The following is a 20,337-nucleotide window of genomic DNA, read 5'->3' on the forward strand; positions in this document are numbered from 1 at the left end:
CTTTAAGACGCGTAGTCAACCAAATTGCTCCAGATAGTTAAGACCAAAGCAGACTGAAGAGCTTCAAAAAGATCTCACCAAACTAAGTGACTGGGCAACAAAATGGTAAATGAAATTTAATGTTGATAAACAAAGTAATGCACATTGGAAAATATAATCCCAACCATGCATACAATATGATGGGGACTAATTTAGCTACTACTCAAGAGAGATCTTGGAGTCACTGTGGAGAGTTCTCCGAAAACATCCATTCAGTGTGAAGCGGCAGTCAAAAAAGCAAACAATGTTTGGAATCATGAAAAAAGGAATAGAGAATAGGACAGAGAATGTCTTATTGCCTCTATAAAACCATGGAACACCCACATCTTGAATACAGATGTGGTTGCCTCATCTCAAAAAAAGATATATTGGCATTGGAAAAGGTTCAGAAAAGGGCAACAAAAATGACGAGGGGTTTGGATCGGGTCCCGTATGAAGAGAGATTAAAAAGACTTGGACTTTTCAGCTTAGAAAAGAGGAGACTAAGGGGGGATAAGATAGAGGTCTATAAAACCATGACTGGTGTGGAGAAAGTGAATAAGGAAAAGTTATTTACTTGTTCCCACAACACAAGAACTAGGGAAAACAAAAGGGAGTTTTTCTTCACAACGTTTTCTCTGGCAAGGAGTTCCACAGGTTGACTGCACTAAGTGAAGACTAGGACATTAACGGTTAAAAAAGGAGCTAGCTAGATTCCTGGAGGTTAGCTCCATCAATGGCTATTAGCCAGGATGGGTAGGAATGGTGTCCCTGGCCTCTGTTTGTCTGGAAATGGGTGGCAGGGGAGGGATCACGTGAGGATTCCCTGTTGTGTTCCCTCTCTCTGGAGCATCTGGTATTGGCCATTGACAGCACACAGGACACTGGACTAGATGGACCTTTGGTCTGACCCAGTCTGGCTGCTCTTATGTTTCTACGTTCTCCTTGACTACAGCATTTTTCATGATTTCTGGTAGTTGTGAGCTCTGACCTTGCAGGCCCCACTGCGCCTGGGCACTGCACCACTTAATGTATTTTAAATAACCAGGTAGCTGAATGCCACGGAGTTACAATGGCGTTTCATCTAAGGCTGCTTTATTATCATCATCATCATCATTCCTTTTGGAAGGTAAATCGGAACGGTCGGGATGTTTTTGGAGATCTCAGAAAAAGTTCCCACAGAGCTGACCAGTGCAAATACTTGCTTCTGCACATGCATGTGGACACACACGCAGCCTTGGGATGAAAATGCACATTTGTCTCTGTCACGGGGTTGTATGCTCACTCCTCTCCTCTCCCCCGCCCCCAGGGAGGGGTCCCTACGGCTTTTAAAGTTACACTGCAACCCTCCACGTCCAGCAATTTCTCTTCAGTCTTAAACCCCTTGCCCTCCTGTTATGATCATAGGACTTAACTGCAGCAGTTAGCACTCAACACCCCTCTCACTGAGGCAGTGCGGCCTAGTAGCTGGAGTCAGTATAAAGCAGGTACGGACTCCACTGGTTAGAGTGGTGAGGCAAAGGTAGGGGGGGGCATAGGGAGACCCGGGTCCCAGCCCAGGGCCCTAGTAGCAGAGGCATAGGCCACTGCTCGCTCAGCGGGGAATCCCCCCAAAATACGCTGAACTTGTCAGGACTCAATCCCCCGCCCTGGGCTACTTCCTACCGTACTCTGCTGAATTCCCTCCAGGGTCCTTCCTCCAGCCCTTCTGTAGCGCCAGTGTCCTGCTGCCTGGATTCCTGGGCCCATCTCTGGTGGGTCTCCTGCAGGAGTTCCAGTGGCTTCTTCTTCCTCCTGGTCCTCACCTGGGGTATTCACATCTCGCTGGCTGGTTTCTAGTTCCCGGTCTCTCTGGGCCAGGCCTCCTCCAGGCTTTTATACTCGGGCTGCAGTCTGAGCATGCTCAGCAGGGCTTCTACAGCCAAGTAAGCCTGTTTAAGCCCAGCTTTCGCAGTCCGGAGCTGGTCCACCCCTTCCCAGTCTCACAAAGTAGATAATTCTGTGCTGAAGTGCCCACTTGCATTAACTAAGGCAGCATACTCAGCTTAATTGGGAAGCTGCTTTACTGGGGTGTCTCCTAGGGAACAGACAGCCTATTGGCAGTGAATGGTAGTAACTTCTGGTTAATTGGGAAGCATCGGCATAAATATCACGGCTACTTAGTGCCAAATGGCGCTTCCTGGAGCTGCTATTCTAAGATCCAGTATTTGGATTCAAGAGAATCCCAAGTAAAGATTTAAATGCAGGAAATAAGAGTTAAGGTTGAAATTAATAGGCAGCAATTAAAGCAGAAGGAGGGATTTCTTCACTAGGCATACAGTCAACCTGTGGAACTCTTTGCCAGGGGATATTTTTAAGGGCAGAAATATACAGGGTGTCCCCGATAAATATCCGTTCTGCATTAAAGTTGACGTTTGTAGGAATTGATGCATGTTAGATCCTCCCATTCCCCACTTTTAAGACACACACACACACACACACACAAAACAATTTGTGCAAATGGAAGTCTGCTGTGGGAAAAAATTCCCTGCTTTACATTGTTTCACTGTAAGTCCCAAGTTTTTTGTGAGACTTATCGCAAACACTGCCTGTACTTGGGTTTAAAAAAAAAAAGACGTTCATAGAGGTCAGGAGCATCACTGCCTGTTAGCCAACATAGTAACACAACCCCTTAAGTTTGCCGGGTGTCTTTTTAAATGGCCCATCCAGCTTGGCTGATTGAGAAGAAATAACACCAACCTGCCTCGTGGGGCTGACACAGGGATCAACACATTCTCTTCCTACAGTGCATTGAAATTGTAAAGCTCGCTGTAAATGCTACAGTAGTAAAAGGCATCTTTTGGTCTTGAGGGAGTGTGGGTACGTGCCCCTGGGGCAGCCCCAAAGGTGGCAGAAGAGACCCACTCTAGAGAGAGTATCCGCCACATCTGTCACATTTAAAGGTGATTTTTGAACCTTTGTGCTTTGTCTTGTGTGAGCTCTTTTCTCTGCTAAGCTGGGTGGCTTCCGCTCATAACTCCAGAGGCTTTTGTGAAGCTCTTGTTTCCAAAGGTTGCGCTCTGGAGTGTATCTTCCTATTTGTTCACATCCATGTCCATTTTTTGGAGGCCTTATTTGCATGCATCTTTGAAACACAACTTGGTTATCCCGTGGGTTTTTCTCCACATGCTGTTAGCCATAGAGCGGGGGTGGAGAACGTAAGGCCTGGGGGGCCAGATGCAGTCCCCAGCTTGCCTGGATCCAGCCGTGAGGCTTGGGGCTCCCCCCAGTATTGGGGAGCCCACGCTGCAGAGGGGTAGTTTTTTTTCTCCCTTGTGTGCAGCCCCCGATTGATTTTTCTGTGGGTCAGTGGCCCCCGACCCAAAAAAGCCCCTCCCCCCGGGAAGTGCCGACACCACCATTGAACAGTTAACCAGAACCTGTAAGCATCCGCTGTTTACCAGTTAACCTTTCACACTCCTAGCTGGATGCACTCTGATTTTCGTGGGTTCTCTCCGTTGTTTTACCATAGCCTCTTGTTCAGCCTCAACCTCGCTGTGGCACTTTTTTCCAGTGCGGGTGCTGGGTTGTCTTTCAAGTGGAAGGTTGAGCAGCTTCCTACCAAATCTCATGTGCAAGTAGATTTGCTTAGTTGAGGAACCCAAAGCTTGGTTCAGTAGCAGGGAGACGATCCCAAACAAAGATGGGGCAAGCACACAACCTTCCGTAAGTCTGCTCTGAATCTGGAAGGCCTCCCAGAGAGAGCCGTCCTATTGAACTGTGCCGTAATCCTTGTCAGGGAAGGATCGAATCCCGCTGGGGGGGCGATGGTGTATATAGTCCACTTCTGTTCTCAAAGTCAAAACCCTTTGTGAGATTGATAGCGGCTGGGTAGAGGGGCTTTGTCTTGTTCTCTGCATTCCCCTTGGAGTTGTCTCAGTGAGAAGATCGTATTGATAATAGACCTTTCAGCTCTGAATTAGGGATGTAACAATGTAGTCAATCAACCAATAAGCAAAAGCTTATAGGTTAATGCTATAGACAACATGCATTTCCTCCCCCCTCCTCAAGTAAATCTTTTAGCAGGCTGGTCGGCAACCTGGCTCAGTCGTGGCTTGCCACGGGTCTGGGACATAGCCCTGCAGCGGCTCTGCACTTAAAGTGTATTAAGAGCTAGGTTGGCAGGCAGCCTGGCTTACTTCTGGACAGGGGCTGCTGCCACCCCACGCTGCTGCCTCTGTATCGGAGGCAACATGGGGTGACAGGCAGCCGGTCTGCCAGGGGAGCTGGCTTTTAAACTGGTTCCCCTCGCAGACCAGCTCCCACCTGGCACCCCATGCTGCTGCCTCTGATAGAGCAGAAGCAGCAAGGAGTGGCAGGGGGTCCTTTGGGAGTGGGGCCAGAGTGAACTGGCTGCCAGCCCCACCCCCGGGTACTATAGAATAGTCGACTAACCGATAAGAATTCATGAGGCTACTTGACTATTAGATTAACCGATATTTAACATCCCTACTCTGAATCCACGCTGTGATCCAGGATAGATTCAGTCTGCAAGGGTTTGAAGTCTGTTCCGGACAACTCAGGCAAAGGTTTTTCCGCTAATAGTAAGAAGGGAAATGCTACAATAGTTGTTGCAGTCGTTCCTGTCACCCTTGTTTTTCAGAGCGATAATGCTGGCGTCTCTCATTTCTAGTGGTACTTGGCCTTCTTTCCAGCACAGGCAAAGCTACTCCTGAAGGATGTTGCAGTGAAGTAGGCCTTAGGAGATCTGAGGGTATTCGATCTTTCCAGAGGCCTTTCCCCCCAAAGAGGTTGTTGACAGCAAAGCTAAGCTCCTTGACACTTGGTCCATCGCCAGTTTGGTTCCTGGCAGGCAGGCTGTCGACGGCGTTGATGGCAGCATTGGCCATGATATTTTCCATATTGAGTATCAGAGGGGTAGCCGTGTTAGTCTGAATCTGCAGAAGCGGCGAGGAGTCCTGTGGCACCTTATAGACTAACTGAAGTGTAGGAGCATAAGCTTTCGTGGGCAAAGACCCACTGACATGCATCTGACGAAGTGGGTCTTTGCTCACGAAAGCTTATGCTCCAACACTTCAGTTAGTCTATAAGGTGCCACAGGACTCCTCGCCGATATTTTCCATAAGAGTCAAGCTCAGAGTAGCGTTCTACCTTGTGAGGCATCTGCTTGGGGCGGTCACTGCTGGTTTCCCCTGTTGATTTCAATGGGGCTGTCATCTTTGAAGTTGGACCCAAGTCTTTTGTGAGCCCATCAGGCATGTTTCCGGTGTTGCCCATGTCAGCTGCCACTTTGATGCTTTCACATACGTGCAACCATTAATCACTGGCGCAACATCAGGCTGCTGGTTGTACTTTGGTTCTTGTCCCTCTCTTATAAGGCCTTTCCCATTAGGGTCTCTCTTGTGACGGGTTTGGGCTGTGCATTTGGCCTCTGTGACTGGTGGCAACACACCGGAGTATGTGTCAACCTGGGCATTGGTCCGTTTTCTTTATTCCCGGCGATTGACGGAGCAGGATTCCTGAGTGGGTTCTTCACCTGCTCCTGCTTCAGGTGGGCGCGTGTGGCGCAAGCACTGGTGTCGGGGACTTGCTGTAGTGAGTTATTGTGCTGCTGAGACTTCTTGGTCTACTGACGTTAATATGAGGGCGTCCTTTTACTTTAGATCTGCCCGTTTGCTTTGATTTAAGCCTAACTTGCTGAGTCCCAAAGCCTTACGTTCTCCAGATTCACCCACAAGGCAGTGAGGGGTTTCTGTCAGAGATTGCTCCCTTGGCCTTAAACCCCCCCCCCCCCCCCGGCTACGCACAAGGCAATGGGGATTTTTTTCTATCAGGGATTGCTCCCTTCACCTTACACCAGTGGTGAGCAAAAGGGCTTTCGTGGACCGTATCCAGCCTCCCAAGCGGGTTGATCTGGCCCACAGAGGCCCTGCTGCTTCCCCACCCCCAGGCCAATTAGGATCGGGTTGTGGGTGCTTCCTTCCCTCTTGTCAGGACTGCAGGCTGGAGGCAGGCAATGCAGCCCAGATTTAGGTTCACTCCCTGCAACCTGCTTTGGGGGAGGGGCTCATCCCTCCCCACCCTCCAAGCCCACAGGCTAAGGCTCCTCCTGCGCTGACCCACTCACCGGGAGCCAGCAAGCTGGTTTCCTTTGCCTACTTGACCTGCACATTTCTGGGTTTGGAGAGCTCCACACACGTCTACTTCAGGGAGAGCCTCCTCCTCGAGTTGGAGGGCTTGGGCTCAGGACCATCCCTGCTAATCCCTACGCAGCCCAGCACCCGCCCTGTGGGGAGCAACCGCTCCAGGGATGCTGCAGGGGCAGGAGGTGTGGGGGGCAGAAGCAGTGCAGGGCCTCGACTGCAGCCTCAGTGGAGCAGGGAGGGGCGAGCACAGGCCGGAGGACTCAGGAGGCGCAGCGGGCAGCCAGAGAGAAGCGGCATTTTGAGGGGAATATCGCCACTTCTCTGCTCCCCCTGCGTCCTCCAGCCTGAGCTCAGACTGTTCACCTCTGCCGGATCAGTGGGGGCTGGACTCATCATGGGGCGGGAGGAGGAATGGGGCCGGCCGCAGGAACTAGGGTTGCCAGATGGTTTAACAAAAAATACCGAAAACCCCCACCCACCCCTGCAAAAAAAAAAAACAGGAAAAAAATCTGTTGAGAAACAAAACAAAAAAAAGTTTACAGTAGCTGACCACACAAAAAAAAGTTTTCCCTTTTGAGGCAGCCATTTTTTGAAGTCTGTTCTCTGAGGTCCCGGTATGCTGCATTCTTTTACATTAAGCCCTGCCCAGGATACTCCATCCTCCCCCTGTCCCAACCAGCCTGAGCTGCACGTGTTCCGGTAGACGCCCAAGCCAGGAAAAAACAGAAAATACCAAACATTTCACACGTCCGGTATTTTCTGAATTTTTTTTACTGGGCAGAAGGTCCAGATACTGGGCTGTCCAGTTCAATACCGGACACCCAGCAACCCTAGCAGGAGCTGGTGCAGAGCCTGAGAGGGCGGTATCTGGGGGATGGGGATTGAAGCCACCGGAGCCCAAATATAGCACCCAACCGCTTAGGGCGCTCTGAAATGTGGAGCAGTTTGGTGCCCCGGATTTTGCGGGGCATTGTGTCCAGCTCTGTGTACAATCAGTATTGTGTCCAGTTCTGGGCACCACACTTCAAGAAAGATTTGGGGAAGGTCCAGAGAAGAGCAACAAGAATGATTAAAGGTCTAGAAGTCATGACCTAGGAGGGAAGAAGACTGAAAGAATTGGACTTGGTTAGTTTGGAAAAGAGAAAACTGAGAGGGACAAGATAGCAGCTTTCAAGTATCTAAAAGGGTGTTACAAGGACAAGGGGAAAATTTGTTCTCATTGGCCTCTGATAGGATAAGAAGCAATGGGCTTAAATTGCAGCAAGGGAAGTTGAGGTTGGACATCAGGAAAAACTTCCGAACTGTCAGGGTGGTTAAACACTGGAATAAATTGCCTGGGGGGGTTGTGGAGTCTCCATCACTGGAGATATTGAAGAGCAGTTTGGACAGACACCTGTCAGGGATGATCTAGCTGGTGCGTAGTCCTGCTGGGAGGGCAGGGGACTGGACTTAATGCTCTCTCCCGATCCCTGCCAGTTCTAGTGTTCTAGGATTCCATGTATTTTATGAACACCCGGCAACCCACCCTCCCAGCTCCACTTCTGGGCTCCTGACTTTAGCCCTGCAGGGGGCACTAGAGTTCGGGGTTTCTGCCCCATCAGGGCTCACGGCCCCAGGTTTCTGTCCTACAGCTCCAGAACTTGTAACTAAGGCTACATCTACACTACAGGGTTTTTGCACAAAAACCTGCGGAGCATCCACACTTCAAGTGCGTTTTTGTGAGAGTAAATTTACAGTGAATCAACAGAACAGAAGGGTTTTTGCAATATAGGTATTCCTCTTTCTACGAGGAATAACTCCTTGTTGCACAAGAGTTATTGCTCAAAAAGGTGTGTGTGGACGGGCAGCAGAGGGGTTTTGCGTAAAAATAGCCCATCGAAAGATGCACAGGTGCCCTAGTGGCCATTCTGTGAATGGCCATCAGAGCTGTCTTGCAAGAGAGCGTCCATGCAGTTCCCCTTTATTCGGCTTTCCCCTTTATTCGGCTCTGGTGAGGCCACATCGGGAGTATTGTGTCCAGTTCTGGGACTCACACTACAAAAAGGATGTGAACACATTGGAGAGGGTCCAGGGGAGGGCAACCAAAATGATTAGGGGGCTGGAGCATATGACTTATGAGGGGAAGACCAAAGTTGCTAAGCAAAAAAAGGAAGAAAAAAAAAAAGGACTCCAAGTAAGCAAAAAAATTTTTTGTAAATAAAGCAGCATTAAAACAGCATGCCCCCTTTAAGAGTTCATGCAGGGATAAGAACAGGGGAGCGGTTGATCACTAAGACCCAGGGGAAAGCATTGCTTCTCCTAGGTCTTTTGGCCGGCAGCCATTTTGTGCCGGCAGCCCTGGGGAACCAGGGAAATCGGAGGGCTGGGGTGTTGGGGAGGCCGGGCGCTGAGTGTTTGTTTGTTGGGTTGCCAGGTGCCCGGCATTTTCACCTCTTGGCTGGGGAAAAAATCAGAAAATACCGAACATCAGAGGTGTCCGGTATTCTCCGGATTTTTTTTACCGGACAGGAGCCGAAAATACGGGACTGAATACCGGACACCTGGTGACCCTACCTGTGCTGCATTGACTTATGTTTACGGCCCTCATCGTACTACACCCCACCCCATAACCCCACCGCTCTAAGCCATTTAAAGCAGCTGGAGGATAAAAGCGCCTGGTTCCGCCGACTGGGAGCCGACTTTCGGGGGGTGTTGAAGGGAGAGGAAGGGCTGGTTACAAAACTCCCTCTTGTTCCAGGGGCCGGGGCCCAGGAGTTCCAGGTGCTGCAGCCCCAGGGCGCCGTGTCGGTGTCAGCAGGAGAGAATCTCACCCTGAACTGCTCTGTCACTGGGAACCCTCCGGCAGGACCCGTGAAGTGGTTCAAGGGCCCCACCCGCCAGCTGGTTTATGCAGATTCGGGATCAGATAAAGGATCATTCCCCCGGGTGACGAAGGTGAACAACATTGACACCGACTTGACCATCCGCATCAGTGACACCCGCCCCGAGGACGCCGGGACCTATCGCTGTGTGAAGTTCAAGAAGGGGCTGCGAGTCGATGAGGAGATGGGATCCGGCGCTGGCACGGCCGTGTCTGTGAGCGGTGAGTGCGAGCTCCCAGCCGGCCACACGCCCCTCCACCCGGGGCCGGTACCAGGGAGGGGAACAAACCCGGCTCAGCCCAGACAGTCACCGGGGATTTGGGTTTCCTATGGACCCACCAAGACTGTGGCTGACTCAGGCCGGGGACGGGGGAGGGGGATCTGGGCTCCAGGCAAAATCTCCATTTTGTTCCTACCCTCTGAAAATGGCCTCACACTGCAGCGGGCCCCAGGGCGGATGTGGGGAGAGGAAGCGGGTGCCAGGTTAATGCCTCCTCTCCCCCCAGTGCAGGACCGGCTGACATTGGCCCGCTAATTACACAGTCATTCCCATGATGCCAGGGTAACATGGGCCCTTCTCCTGCCCTCTACAGCAGTGTAGGGAAGCCCACAGGAGCTAGGCGGCTGGAGCATCCATCCCTAGTTCACCCCTTGCCTGCCCCACTGAACTGCAGCCAGACGCAGTCCTGGGGTGATTTCACTCCCCCTTTCCCATTCGTGAGTTCCCTCTCCTGGAGCTCACAGTCCAGCCTGAGCTCTGGCCGGGGAGTGGGGTCCGGGGCATTCGGGGTTAGATTCACAAGGGTACGGAGGCACCTAAATCCCACAAGTGGGGGCCTTAAGCTGGGCCTGGCCTCCTAGATCCGGACGCAGGCTCCCCTGTGGCCCCAGAGCTCCCACCAAGCCCAGGACACACCTGGACTCGCATGGTGCCCGTGCTCAGGGTAGAACGTCACTTGGCCTCTTCTTCTCGCCGACCGTTCAGATGCCTCAGCCCCCCGTGAGTTGCAAACGGGGAAGGTGGCACCCAGGTTCATCTCCCCCCTCTCAGGAGAGTGTTCAACCACCAAGCCACTGGAGCCAACGGGGGTCCCTGCAGGAGGGTCGCCAGCTGTCTAATCAACTGACCCAACACCCTTGTCCTTCCCTCTGCCCCGCCCCTTCCCTGAGACCCCGCCCCTGCTCACTCCATCCCCCCTCCCACCCTCACTCACCAGGCTGGGGTCCAGGGCTTTGGAGTGCTGGCTCAGGGTGGGGGGGGCAAGGTGCTAGCTCCAGAAGGAAACACCGGGTTTTGGGGCAAGGATGTGGGACATGGGCTGGGGGGGGAAGAGGGGGCAAGTTCTGGGAAGGAAATGCACATTGGCAAAATTAATCCTAACTAGACATTACAATGAGGACTAATTTAGCTACAACTATTCGAGAGATCTAGGAGTCATTGGGGGTAGTTCTCTGAAATTATCCACTCAATGGGCAGCGGCAGTCAAAAAGCAAATAGAATGTTAGGAATCATTAAAAAAGGGACAGAGAAAAAGACAGAAAATGTCTTATTGTCTCTGTATAAATCCATGGAACACCTACATCTTGAATACTGCGTACAGATGTGGTCGCCTCATCTTAAAAAAGATCTATTGGCATTGGAAAAGGTTCAGAAAAAGGCAACAAAAAGGATGAGAGGTTTGGAACACGTCCCATCTGAGGAGAGATTGCAAAGACTGGGACTTTTCAGTTTAGAAAAGAGGAGATTAAGGGGGGATAGGATAGAGATCTATAAAATCATGACAGGTGTGGAAAAAGTGAATAAGGAAAAGTTATTTACTTGTTCCCATAATATAAGAACTAGGGGTCACCAACTGAAATGAATAGATAGCAGGTTTAAAACAAACAGAATAAGGTTTTTCTTCATGCGGTGCACAGTCAACCTGTGGAACTCCTTGCCAGAGGATGCGGTGGAGGCTAGGACTTTAACAGGGTTCAAAAAAGAACTAGATGAATTCATGGAGGTTAGGTCCATCAATGGCTATTAGCCAAGATGGGCAGCAGTGGTGTCCCTAGCCTCTGTAAGAGGCTGGAAATGGGCGACAGGGGAAGGATCACTTGATGATTCCCTGTTTTGTTCACTCCGTCTGGGGCATCTGGCATTGGCCCCTGTTGGCAGACAGGATACTGGGCTGGATGGACCTTTGGTCTGACCCAGTATGGCTGCTCTTACATTCATATGTTAAGAGATTGGGTGTGGCGGGGGCTCAGGGCTGGGTGGGGGGTTGAGGTGCAGGATGCAGGTTCTGGGAGGGGGCTGGGTTGCGAGAGGGCTGAGGGGTGCAGGCTGTGGCTGGACAGTGCTTATCTCTGGCATCTCCCGGTCAGTGGTGCAGCAGGGTTACAGCAGCCTCCCTGCCTGCCCTGGCTCCCTTCCGCTCCTGGAAATGCCCAGCTCCTCCCTGCAGCCTCGGGGATGGGCACAAATGGCTCCACGTGCTGCCCCTCCCTGCACGCACAGCTCCCATTGGCTGCAGTTCCCTGTTCCCAGCCAATGGGAGCTGTGGAGTCGGGGCATGGGCACCATGTGGAACCCCTTGGCTCCCCGACCTAGCGGCCCCGGGGATATGCTGGCCACTTCCAGGAACAATGTGGGGCCATGGCAGGCAGGTTCCTTGCCTTAGCCCCACTGCACCACTGGCAGCCCAGTGCCTGAAAATCTCCCAGTTTGGCTGCCGCAGCCTCTGGGAGATGGAGCCTGGTTCCAGGAGTTTTCTGGCAAAACCAGGAGGGTTGGCAACTCCCCTCGGCCCCTGCATCCAGCCGCTCCGCTGGGCAAACAGAGACTCGTGGAGCAGGGGGCCCGGGCCCTGGGTCTCCCGCCTGGCTGCCCGAACCAGCAACCTCCAGCCTCATCCTGGCCCTGTGACTAGTTATCCACCAGGGACCACGTCACCCAGAGATCCCCACTCACCCCCTCTCCCCCTCGGGCCGAGGGGATGGGACCTGGCTCTCCTCACCCAGCTGAGTGCTCTTGCCCAGGCTGGAGGGACCATCGCCCCCCAAAATTGCCCATTGGGTGTGGAGTTAAGCCCCTGCCTGGCGCTTCCCCACCAGGCCCCCCTGGGAAGCCTGCGCTGCCCCACTCCATGGTGGGGTCCCATTAAGGAGTCACTTCTAGAGCTGGGTGCCACCCTACAGGCCTGACTTGCTGTCAATCACTTCCCTCCCACCCCGTCCTCTGCCTCTCCCCAGGCCTTGCTTGGGTAGCTCCCCACCTGGCCTGGGCTCTTGTGTCCTGCACGCCAAGGTCCAGAGCTAGCCAGGATTTGGGGGGCTCTTATTTTTCTCCCCCCTCCCATGGCTCTAGCCTCCCTGACCCCAGCCCTTGGCACAGGCTCTGAGGCGGGGCTGTGGCTCCCCAATCTCAGGCGGTCCCTGTGTGGAAGCAGTCCCATGTGGTGGAGGTACAGGTGGAGGAGGAACAGTCTCTTAGTAGCAGAGGGATCTGACTGGTGATGTTTCTCCCCACAGCCAGGCCGTCGGCCCCGTCTGTGTCCGGCCCTCCCAGCAGGGCAGAGCCGGGCACCCCAGTGAATTTCACCTGCACGTCTGGAGGATTCTCCCCGAGAAACATCACTGTGACCTGGCTCAAAAATGGGGCCCCACTGCCGGCCCCCCAGACCCGGGTTCTCCCTGAACACGAGAGCGTCTCCTACAACGTGTCCAGCACCGTGGGGCTGAATCTGAGCGCAGGAGACGTCCGCTCCCAGCTCACCTGTCAGATAGAGCACAGCGCCTTAGCGGCTCCCCTGCGTGGGACGTACAACCTCAGCCACGCCCTGCGAGGTAGGAGCCCAGCCGGGGCTGACCTCTGGTGGGGAGCTGGGATGGACTTTTTGCCCTAGGTGGGGGTGGGGGCAGTCCTTGAAATCCAGCTTCAGATCTAGCTCTGCCCTGTGCCCGTCTCCTGTTCTTAGGCCTTCAGACACTGAGAACCCTCCCCTGGGTCTGGAACAAGTGTGACTTGGTTTAAACTCTGCTAAGACACCGCTCTCCGTTGCTATGTACCTGGAGGTCTTTGGGGGTTTCCAGGGGAAGGGGCGGGAGATGGGGGACCCACTAGGGTTGGGTTTTCACATTCTCATTTTAAAACATCCTCCTTCCCCTCTATCTATTCCTGCAAGGGGCCAAAGCAGGTGACCTGTGAGAAGGCAGCTTAGATCACATGAGGGTTCCCTGTTGTGTTCCCTCCCTCTGGGACACCTGGCCTTGGTCACTGTGGGCGGACAGGACATGGCTGGATGGGCCTTTGGTCTGACCCAGCCTGGCCCCTCTTACGTTCTTAGAAATTGCCAGTTCTTTGCCTTTGGAAAAATGTCACCCAGCAAATGCCGACTCCCACCCAAACAGCTGGGAATGGGGACTCCAGCCCCTGCTCCTATCAGCTGGACACGGGGGGAGGGGTCCCTGTGCACCAAGGGTGGGCAATAGATTCATCATTGTTCAGATCTGCCTGCCAGCCTCCAGGAGGGGTCCCAGGGCTGCCTGGCTCCTGATCACCCACCTGCCGAGCAAGGGGGAGGGCTAGTTCCTGCGTTTGGGGAGGTGCTGTGGACGGGCCAAGTGTCATCACAGTCCCAGGGAGCCCGTCCCCGTGCGGGACAGCAGGGCCTCTGGGGATCAGGGCTCTGGAGGAGGCCCTGTCTGGTGTGGGGCAAAGGGGCCCCTGGGGCTGGCGTTGAGGACAGGATGCCCAGATCGATGCTGGCTGTTCCCTGTGGGGCAGTGGACGAACCCAGCTTAAGGAAGAGATTCCAGTCAGAGCTGAAGATGCTCCAGGCAGGGCCCTGGGGCCAGGTGGGACGTGGGCGCAGCGGGAAGGTCAATCGGCCCAGCCCTGTAATTTCCCTCCAGCCCCGCAGGAGAAGGGGAATTTCAGGCGATGCCGAGCGCAGGGTGTTTGTGTGTTGTCAGTTCCACCCAGGCTGCAAGTGAGCTCTGACCCGGCGGGGCCGGTCACACGGAACGAGTCTGTGATGTTCACCTGCCGCGCGGAGGGGTTCTACCCGCAGGGGGCCAGTCTCAGCTGGCTGGAGAATGGAAATGAGACGGATCCGGGGAAACCCTCCCGCCCGACGGAGAATCCAGATGGGACGTTCACGCTCCAGAGCTTCCTGGAGGTCAGAGCAACCGAGCAGAGGAACCAGTCTGTGTTCACCTGTCGGGCTGTGCACGATTCCCAGCCCCCCGTCAGTGACAGCACGACGCTGAGAGTCTCCCTGCCGCATGCGGAGCCTGGCAAAGATCCCGCTTCATCTGGTGGAGGTAAACGTGGAGCTGGCGCCTCCCTGCTCCTGCTAGGAAACGCCGGGTCTCCCCTGCGGAGCCCAGGGGCCATTTCACCCAGCCCCCCAGTGCAGCTCCTCAGGGTACCGGTGCCTCTTAATCAAGGGGTCTAGCTCTGCTCTCCAGCAGCCAGAGGGAAGGTTAAGGGCAGGAAGTGTCCCTGTGGCTGCATGATGTGCCAGGGCAGATACTCCCTGCAGGCCCCTTGGAGAGAGGCTCAGACCTGGTCCCTCCTGCAGTGCTGAGGCTGAGGTCCTGTGTGACTCGCCAGTATCGTATGCAGACAGCTGCCAGCCTGAGCCAGGTGGACACAGCAGGGTTCTGCCAGCTCCCTAACCTTAGCGCTCGGCTGGCGGTGAAGTAGCCCCGGTGGGCTTGGCTGGGGACGTGGGTTCCGATTTCCCCGGGGGAGGTTTTGTGGGGAGCATTCTGCACAGCTGAGCACTTGCCCGCAATTTGTCTGCTTCCTCGGGATCCAAGGCCTGACTTACGCTCTGCACGGTGCGTCTGTGGGAGAAGGGCCTCCCCTTATCCCTCTCCAGCCCAGTGCTGGCTGAGACGGACAGTTATAGACCCGGCTGTGTCATATGCGGGGGGGTTGCTATCTAGGGCTGCCAGAGGAAGTTACATTGTACTCCGAGACCCATGCCCTCCCCCCCCCCCCCATTCTATAGCTATGGGATGGTCTAATGGGGACACGTTAACATGGAGTTCCTGCTCTTTGCCTTTTGCGCTTGCCGGAAGGGCTGAGACTGGTCAGTATTAGAGTTCAGTAAATGCCTGGCTTTTGCTGCAGGGGCAAAACACAAACCACTGTTTATTCCCCTCCGGCCCCTCCAATGAAATTCTGTGGTCTGGGTGGGTCTGCGTTTTACGCAGAACAGGGTCGAGCAAAATGCCTAGACAAAAGGTCCCGTTTTGGCTTGGAAATGACCAGAGCAAGGCATTGTCGTTTTTTCAGCTGGAAGCATTTGCTGAATTCACAAGTCATTTTATAATACGAGCCCAACCAAACTTCAGCCACGCGCGGTAACTTTATCTAGACCTCTCGGAGCCCCTGACAACCTGGATTCCAAACCTTCCCCTGACCCCCACAGGGTAGGCCTGGAGAGACAAGGTGGGGGAGGAATCTCTCATTGCACCAACTTCTGGGGGTGAAACAGACGAGCGATTCTGTAGGATGGGCCTGTCCCCTCTACAACGGGAGTCCTAGGTCTGGAGAGTCAGAATCCAGGGAAGTTCCCATGTGGACCAGGTTTTGGTTCTGGACTTCAGTTGAGAGAGTCTCCTTTGGCCTCAGAGTGTGAATCGCTGCAGCTGGAGCTCCTAACTCCCTTAGGCTCCTGTGACGCTTGCCTTCACCTTTACTCGTAAGCCCATAGGTTCTCCATCCAACAGTTTGGGGAGGCGTTTCTTTTCTGTCTGAATATTCATTCTCATTGCAGAAGGCCCCTTGCCCGAGGAGAAGATGATCTACATCGCCGTGGCGGTGGTGTGCGTGGTGCTGGTTATATTGCTGATTGCCGTCGTCTGCCTCATCCGAGTACGGCAGCGCAAAGGTGAAACCAAATCGCTTTCCATGGGTGCTGCTGGCCACTGCCCAGGCAAACAGGCAGGGCTGCAAACAGCTGTGCGGGGTGGCTGCCATGCGCCACCGCCAGCCGGCGATGGGATGAACAGAGCGGCCGGGGGAGGGGGGACAGTTTCTCTAGCCCAGCCGCGCTCAAACTTCACAGCATCCCGACCCCCTTCAGACAATGACATTACACCAGGCGAGCGGACAAAGACCGAGCCCACCCGAGGGCTTTTGTCCTGGGGGAGGAAACGAGCGGCTAGAGCAGAGGGGGCAAACCGTGGCCCACAAGCCACGTCCAGTCTCCAGCCCGGCTCCCGAGCTCCTGCCAGGGAGCAGGTTTGGGACAGTCTTGCCAGGAGGAGCCAGCCCAGCTCCCAGGCAATGCAGCGAGCGTGGGGGGGCTAGTCCCCAACCTCTTCCCTTCCGCCCCCTCTCCCACAGCCTCAGCACTGCCCCGGTGCTCTGGGTGACACGGGCGGGCGGGGGAGGTCCCAGAGGGTGGTGGTCAGGGGCCGTGTCCCCTCTAATTTTTTCCATCCACGTGCGGATTTTTTCCATCCATGTGCACAATAGTGTTACACACACGGAGACAGGCGTGAATGTGCACCACCACCCCAGACACGAGAAAACCGAGCAGTGAGCGCACTGCTAATCTGCAAGGCACTTGAATTTCTTTGGGGTGGCCACACAAGCACCCAACTTACAGGGACCTCTGGTCAGCGGGCGGGGAATGAGCATTTTTGGCTGTTTGGGGCCTCCCCCGGCCTTCCTGGCCCCTCCATACAATCTCAATACCCAGTGTGGCCCCCAGGCCAAAATGTTTGCCCCGCCCCTGAGCTAGAAGGGAAAAGATCAACCAAGCTTGAGACCAGCCACTGGAATAGCCGCTGTGTGCGCTGGTCAGACTTGATGCTCCTCTCTTTACATTGCTCTTGTGGTTACTGTGACGGCGCGTTGGGGTTTTCCCATCTCCTGCACCCCCGTAGTGGCACGGACAGACTCCCCCAGCCAGTAGAATAGAGGGAGTTTATTGCTTCTCCAGGATACAGCACAGATGGAATCTGGTTCCAGGGCAGGCCTCGGATGCCTCAGTCCCCCTTGAGATGGGGGAGCCTGGGCCCCTAAATCCCAGCCCGTTGCCTAGGCTGCTTCCTCCATGATCCCAGCCAGAAACTCAAACTCTCCTCCAGCCCTGCCCCCACCCTGGTCTCCGCCCTCCTCCCTTTGTCTCTCCCTGGGAGGCTGCGCCTGGGTGTCTGGGTTAATCCCCCTTTGGGAGAGTCCGTGAGAATCTCCCATCCCAGCGCAGGGGGCCCCGGGTCACAGAGCAGGCAGCCCCCCCACTACCCCACAGCTACTCATCATCTCTAGGGACCCTCCAACCTGTCCGCTCCGACGTGCGGCAATGGCTGTAGAGTCTATGGGCTGTGGCGGGAGTTGAGGGGGCCCGTGCTGGCCAGGACACCGGGGCTCTCTCCGGGGGCTCCCAAGGAATTCCCAGGAGATAGTTGGCTGCCTCCCGCATTGATGATGAGCAGACGGAGCCTGGGTTTAGCACCCCCCCACCCCACCCGAGGGCCCCGCTGCATGACCCTGATCAAGCAGAGCGCGGACAGGGTCAGGGTGTCCCTTGCGAGGGGCGCAGCACGTCCAGGGGGCAGGGAGGGAGAGGTACTAGCGCCCACGCGTAGACTGACCAGCACCAGCACGTTCTGACCCTGCCACCGCACCGACCCCGAGGGCCCCGGCTTGGGGCAGGAGGGCAGGCACTTGGGCATTGCCCTGTGGGCAGGACCACGAGCGGGATTCCAGCTGGCTCTGCCGGGCCCCAGCTAAGGATGCCCAGGCTGGGTCAGAGCGAAGGTCCATCTAGCCAGTGTCTTGTCAGTCGACAGCGGCCAGGGCCAGGCGCCCCGGAGGGAGGGAACAGAACAGGGAATCCTCCAGTGATCCCGCCCTTGTTCGTTCCCTCTTCCGGCAGAGGCTAGGGACGCTAGCGACCTCATTCCGGGTGCAGCAGCCGGCCAGTCCCTTGTCCGGGTTCCAGACCAGGCCCTGGGCGGTCGTGTATTTATCGTACGCTCAGGGCGTTTCAGCATCTTCTTGCCTAAGGCTGCGGCACCCCGTTAATGCATCGAACCTCAGCCCTAGTGAGGGCCGCAGGGTTTCTCAGTAGAGTTATCCCACTGGGTCGGGTAAAAGGCTACAGGGGAAGAGCCCCACTGCTCCCATCTCCCCCGGCGTTTCTGCTGCAAGAGTCACAGCTCAGCCTGTGCCTGGAAGCGTGATCCCCCCCAAACCCGAACATGACAAAAATAAGGGGCGTTACCAGGGAGAAATGCATCAAGGGGACCCGATAACGGGTTAAAAACTTACGGTAGGTCTACACAGGAGTAACTGGAGTAACTGATGTTGTTCCAAAGTCACGTAGTGCACATCTACACTACAAGCCGTTATTTCGACATCATGTCGACATGGAGAACTTCTTACTCCGACTCCGGTAACCCTCATTGTACGAGGAGTAAGGGGAGTCGAAGGGAGAGTGTTCTTCCTGCGGTGTGGACAGCCCTAAAAGTGAGTTAAGCTGTTTCGACTTCAGCCATGCAATTGACATAGCAAAAGTTGTGTAGCTTAATTGGACTTGAGCCCTGCTGTGTAGATGCACCCCAAGAGCAACGTGGCCTTCTCCGAACTCTGAGGACACTGTGGTCTTCGGCCTCGCTCCCCCTCACTCCTCCAGCTTGCTGCCGTCTTTATAGACCGAAACTGGGCCCTTTCTTAAAAAAAAAACCCCAGGCTGCCCACAATATTGTATCTGATGCAATTTCCATCTTGCACAAGACACTCCTGAAACACGACAGGAGCAGACTCCACCCTGCGAGAGATGCTGTTCTCCAATGAAAGGACAGTAAGTCCGGCAGAGTTTTCAGGAGGAGGCTGCTATTGGGTTTGCAGAAAACCGGATCTAGCAGCTTCAGCAAAGATAGAAAAAAGCCAAGTGTGTGCAAATGAGCTACAAACCCAGTCAGCTCGAAATGGCCAATGTGGGGGGATGGTCGTACAACAAGGTTTTCTAAGTCGTGTTTTTCTTTTGGACAGGGAAAAGCTCCGCTTCTGTAAGGTAAGCACAGCTCTCCACGTCTCCACGGCACGGCTGGGTAAAGGGTGCGGGAACGCCACAGGGGTCCATGCAGTCACGGTTACACCAGGGATGAGTTGGGGTCGAGCTCTAGTGAGGTTCCAAGTTTCTCACTTTAATCCCCGTGCGACAGGCAGGCAGATGTGGTTGGGGAGAGTGGGGGGGGGGGGGTCTATGCCTCACTTGGAAAGCTCCTTGCCTGTACACGAGGGTTGACATGATGCTCGGTTGGGGTGGATGGCAGAGGAGAGCCAGGTCTAGCGACATGGAGGGGTTGGATGCCCACGAGCCGTTGTAAGGTCGGGAATAGCTCATGCGTGATACAGCACGACGGTTACAGGGAGTTTCTGCAGACGCGGCTCGGTAGAGTCACTCGCTGCACAAACACGGCTACGAGCAAGCAGGCCGCCCTCGCTGGACATGGTTCTCCCCTAGCATTGCTGAGCTGAGCTTCCTGGCCGAGCATTCACCCTCCAGCCACCTGGTGCTGTTGTCCATACCACGCACAGGCAGCCTGGGGAATCCAGGTCGTCAGCCTCTGGCTGTTGAAGTCTGGGCTTTGTGAAACTCTGCGTAGCGCCATTAGCTCTCCATTATCCCACAGGCTGCCCAGTGAAACTCCCCTCTGTCCTGCGAGTGCCAGCCAGCCCCCTAACCGGCGACTCCTCTGCAAGTCTCCGTCGCCAAGCCATGCTGCCTCTTTCCAACGCAGCCAGGCTCTGACTGTTCTCTTGGTTTTTCCGCAGGCTACAGGAGCCGGAGAAGAGCCCCAGTGCAGCTCTGCAGGTGCGTACCTCGACTAGCTTCTTGGGGGAACCGGGGAGGGGAGAGTGACTGAAAACGCCTTGAGAGTACGAGCGTGGGGCTAAAACCAGGCCGGTTTAAGTGCTTGGTCAGCCTGCGTCTGTGGCCGGGGATGGGAGACCGTTTAGGACAAACACTCCCTCCGAGTTGCCTCCATCGCTCTGATTTTCCTTTCTCCTTGTCCCCCTCCCACCGCAAAGGGGGCGTTTGGCTCGACGGTGACTAGAGCCAGCTGTACAATAAGCCAGGGAAGCTATTTCAAGGGTTGTTTTGCACTTGGGGATGCGGCTGTGAGTAATTTATCGATCAGAACTGAGCTCTGTCCCCATCCGCATGCACCCGCTGTCCTACGCGCACAGGCCCGAAGCTGGCAGGGCCTCGTCCGTTCAGGGCCTCGCGGCCCGGACCCTGCTCTCGCTCGCAGCGCTCCAGGGCGGGAGAAATCCCATTGACTCCAGTGGGGTC

General features: G+C 55.0%; 1 protein-coding gene across 2 annotated transcripts in view; it reads left to right on the forward strand.

Annotated features, from left to right (window-relative positions):
* Positions 1-20,337, forward strand: part of LOC142818822 (tyrosine-protein phosphatase non-receptor type substrate 1-like) — a 36,602-nt gene that overhangs the window by 13,441 nt on the left and 2,824 nt on the right. For both annotated transcript variants that reach the window (XM_075900913.1, XM_075900912.1), the window contains exons 3-8: positions 8,902-9,246; positions 12,539-12,853; positions 13,982-14,332; positions 15,799-15,912; positions 19,029-19,050; positions 19,815-19,854. In XM_075900913.1, coding sequence (XP_075757028.1) covers positions 8,902-9,246; positions 12,539-12,853; positions 13,982-14,332; positions 15,799-15,912; positions 19,029-19,050; positions 19,815-19,854 — 1,187 coding nt within the window. The remainder of the gene's footprint in view (positions 1-8,901; positions 9,247-12,538; positions 12,854-13,981; positions 14,333-15,798; positions 15,913-19,028; positions 19,051-19,814; positions 19,855-20,337) is intronic.

Source organism: Pelodiscus sinensis, chromosome 18 (genome assembly GCF_049634645.1).
Source record: "Pelodiscus sinensis isolate JC-2024 chromosome 18, ASM4963464v1, whole genome shotgun sequence".
Classification (NCBI taxonomy): Eukaryota; Metazoa; Chordata; order Testudines; family Trionychidae; genus Pelodiscus; species Pelodiscus sinensis.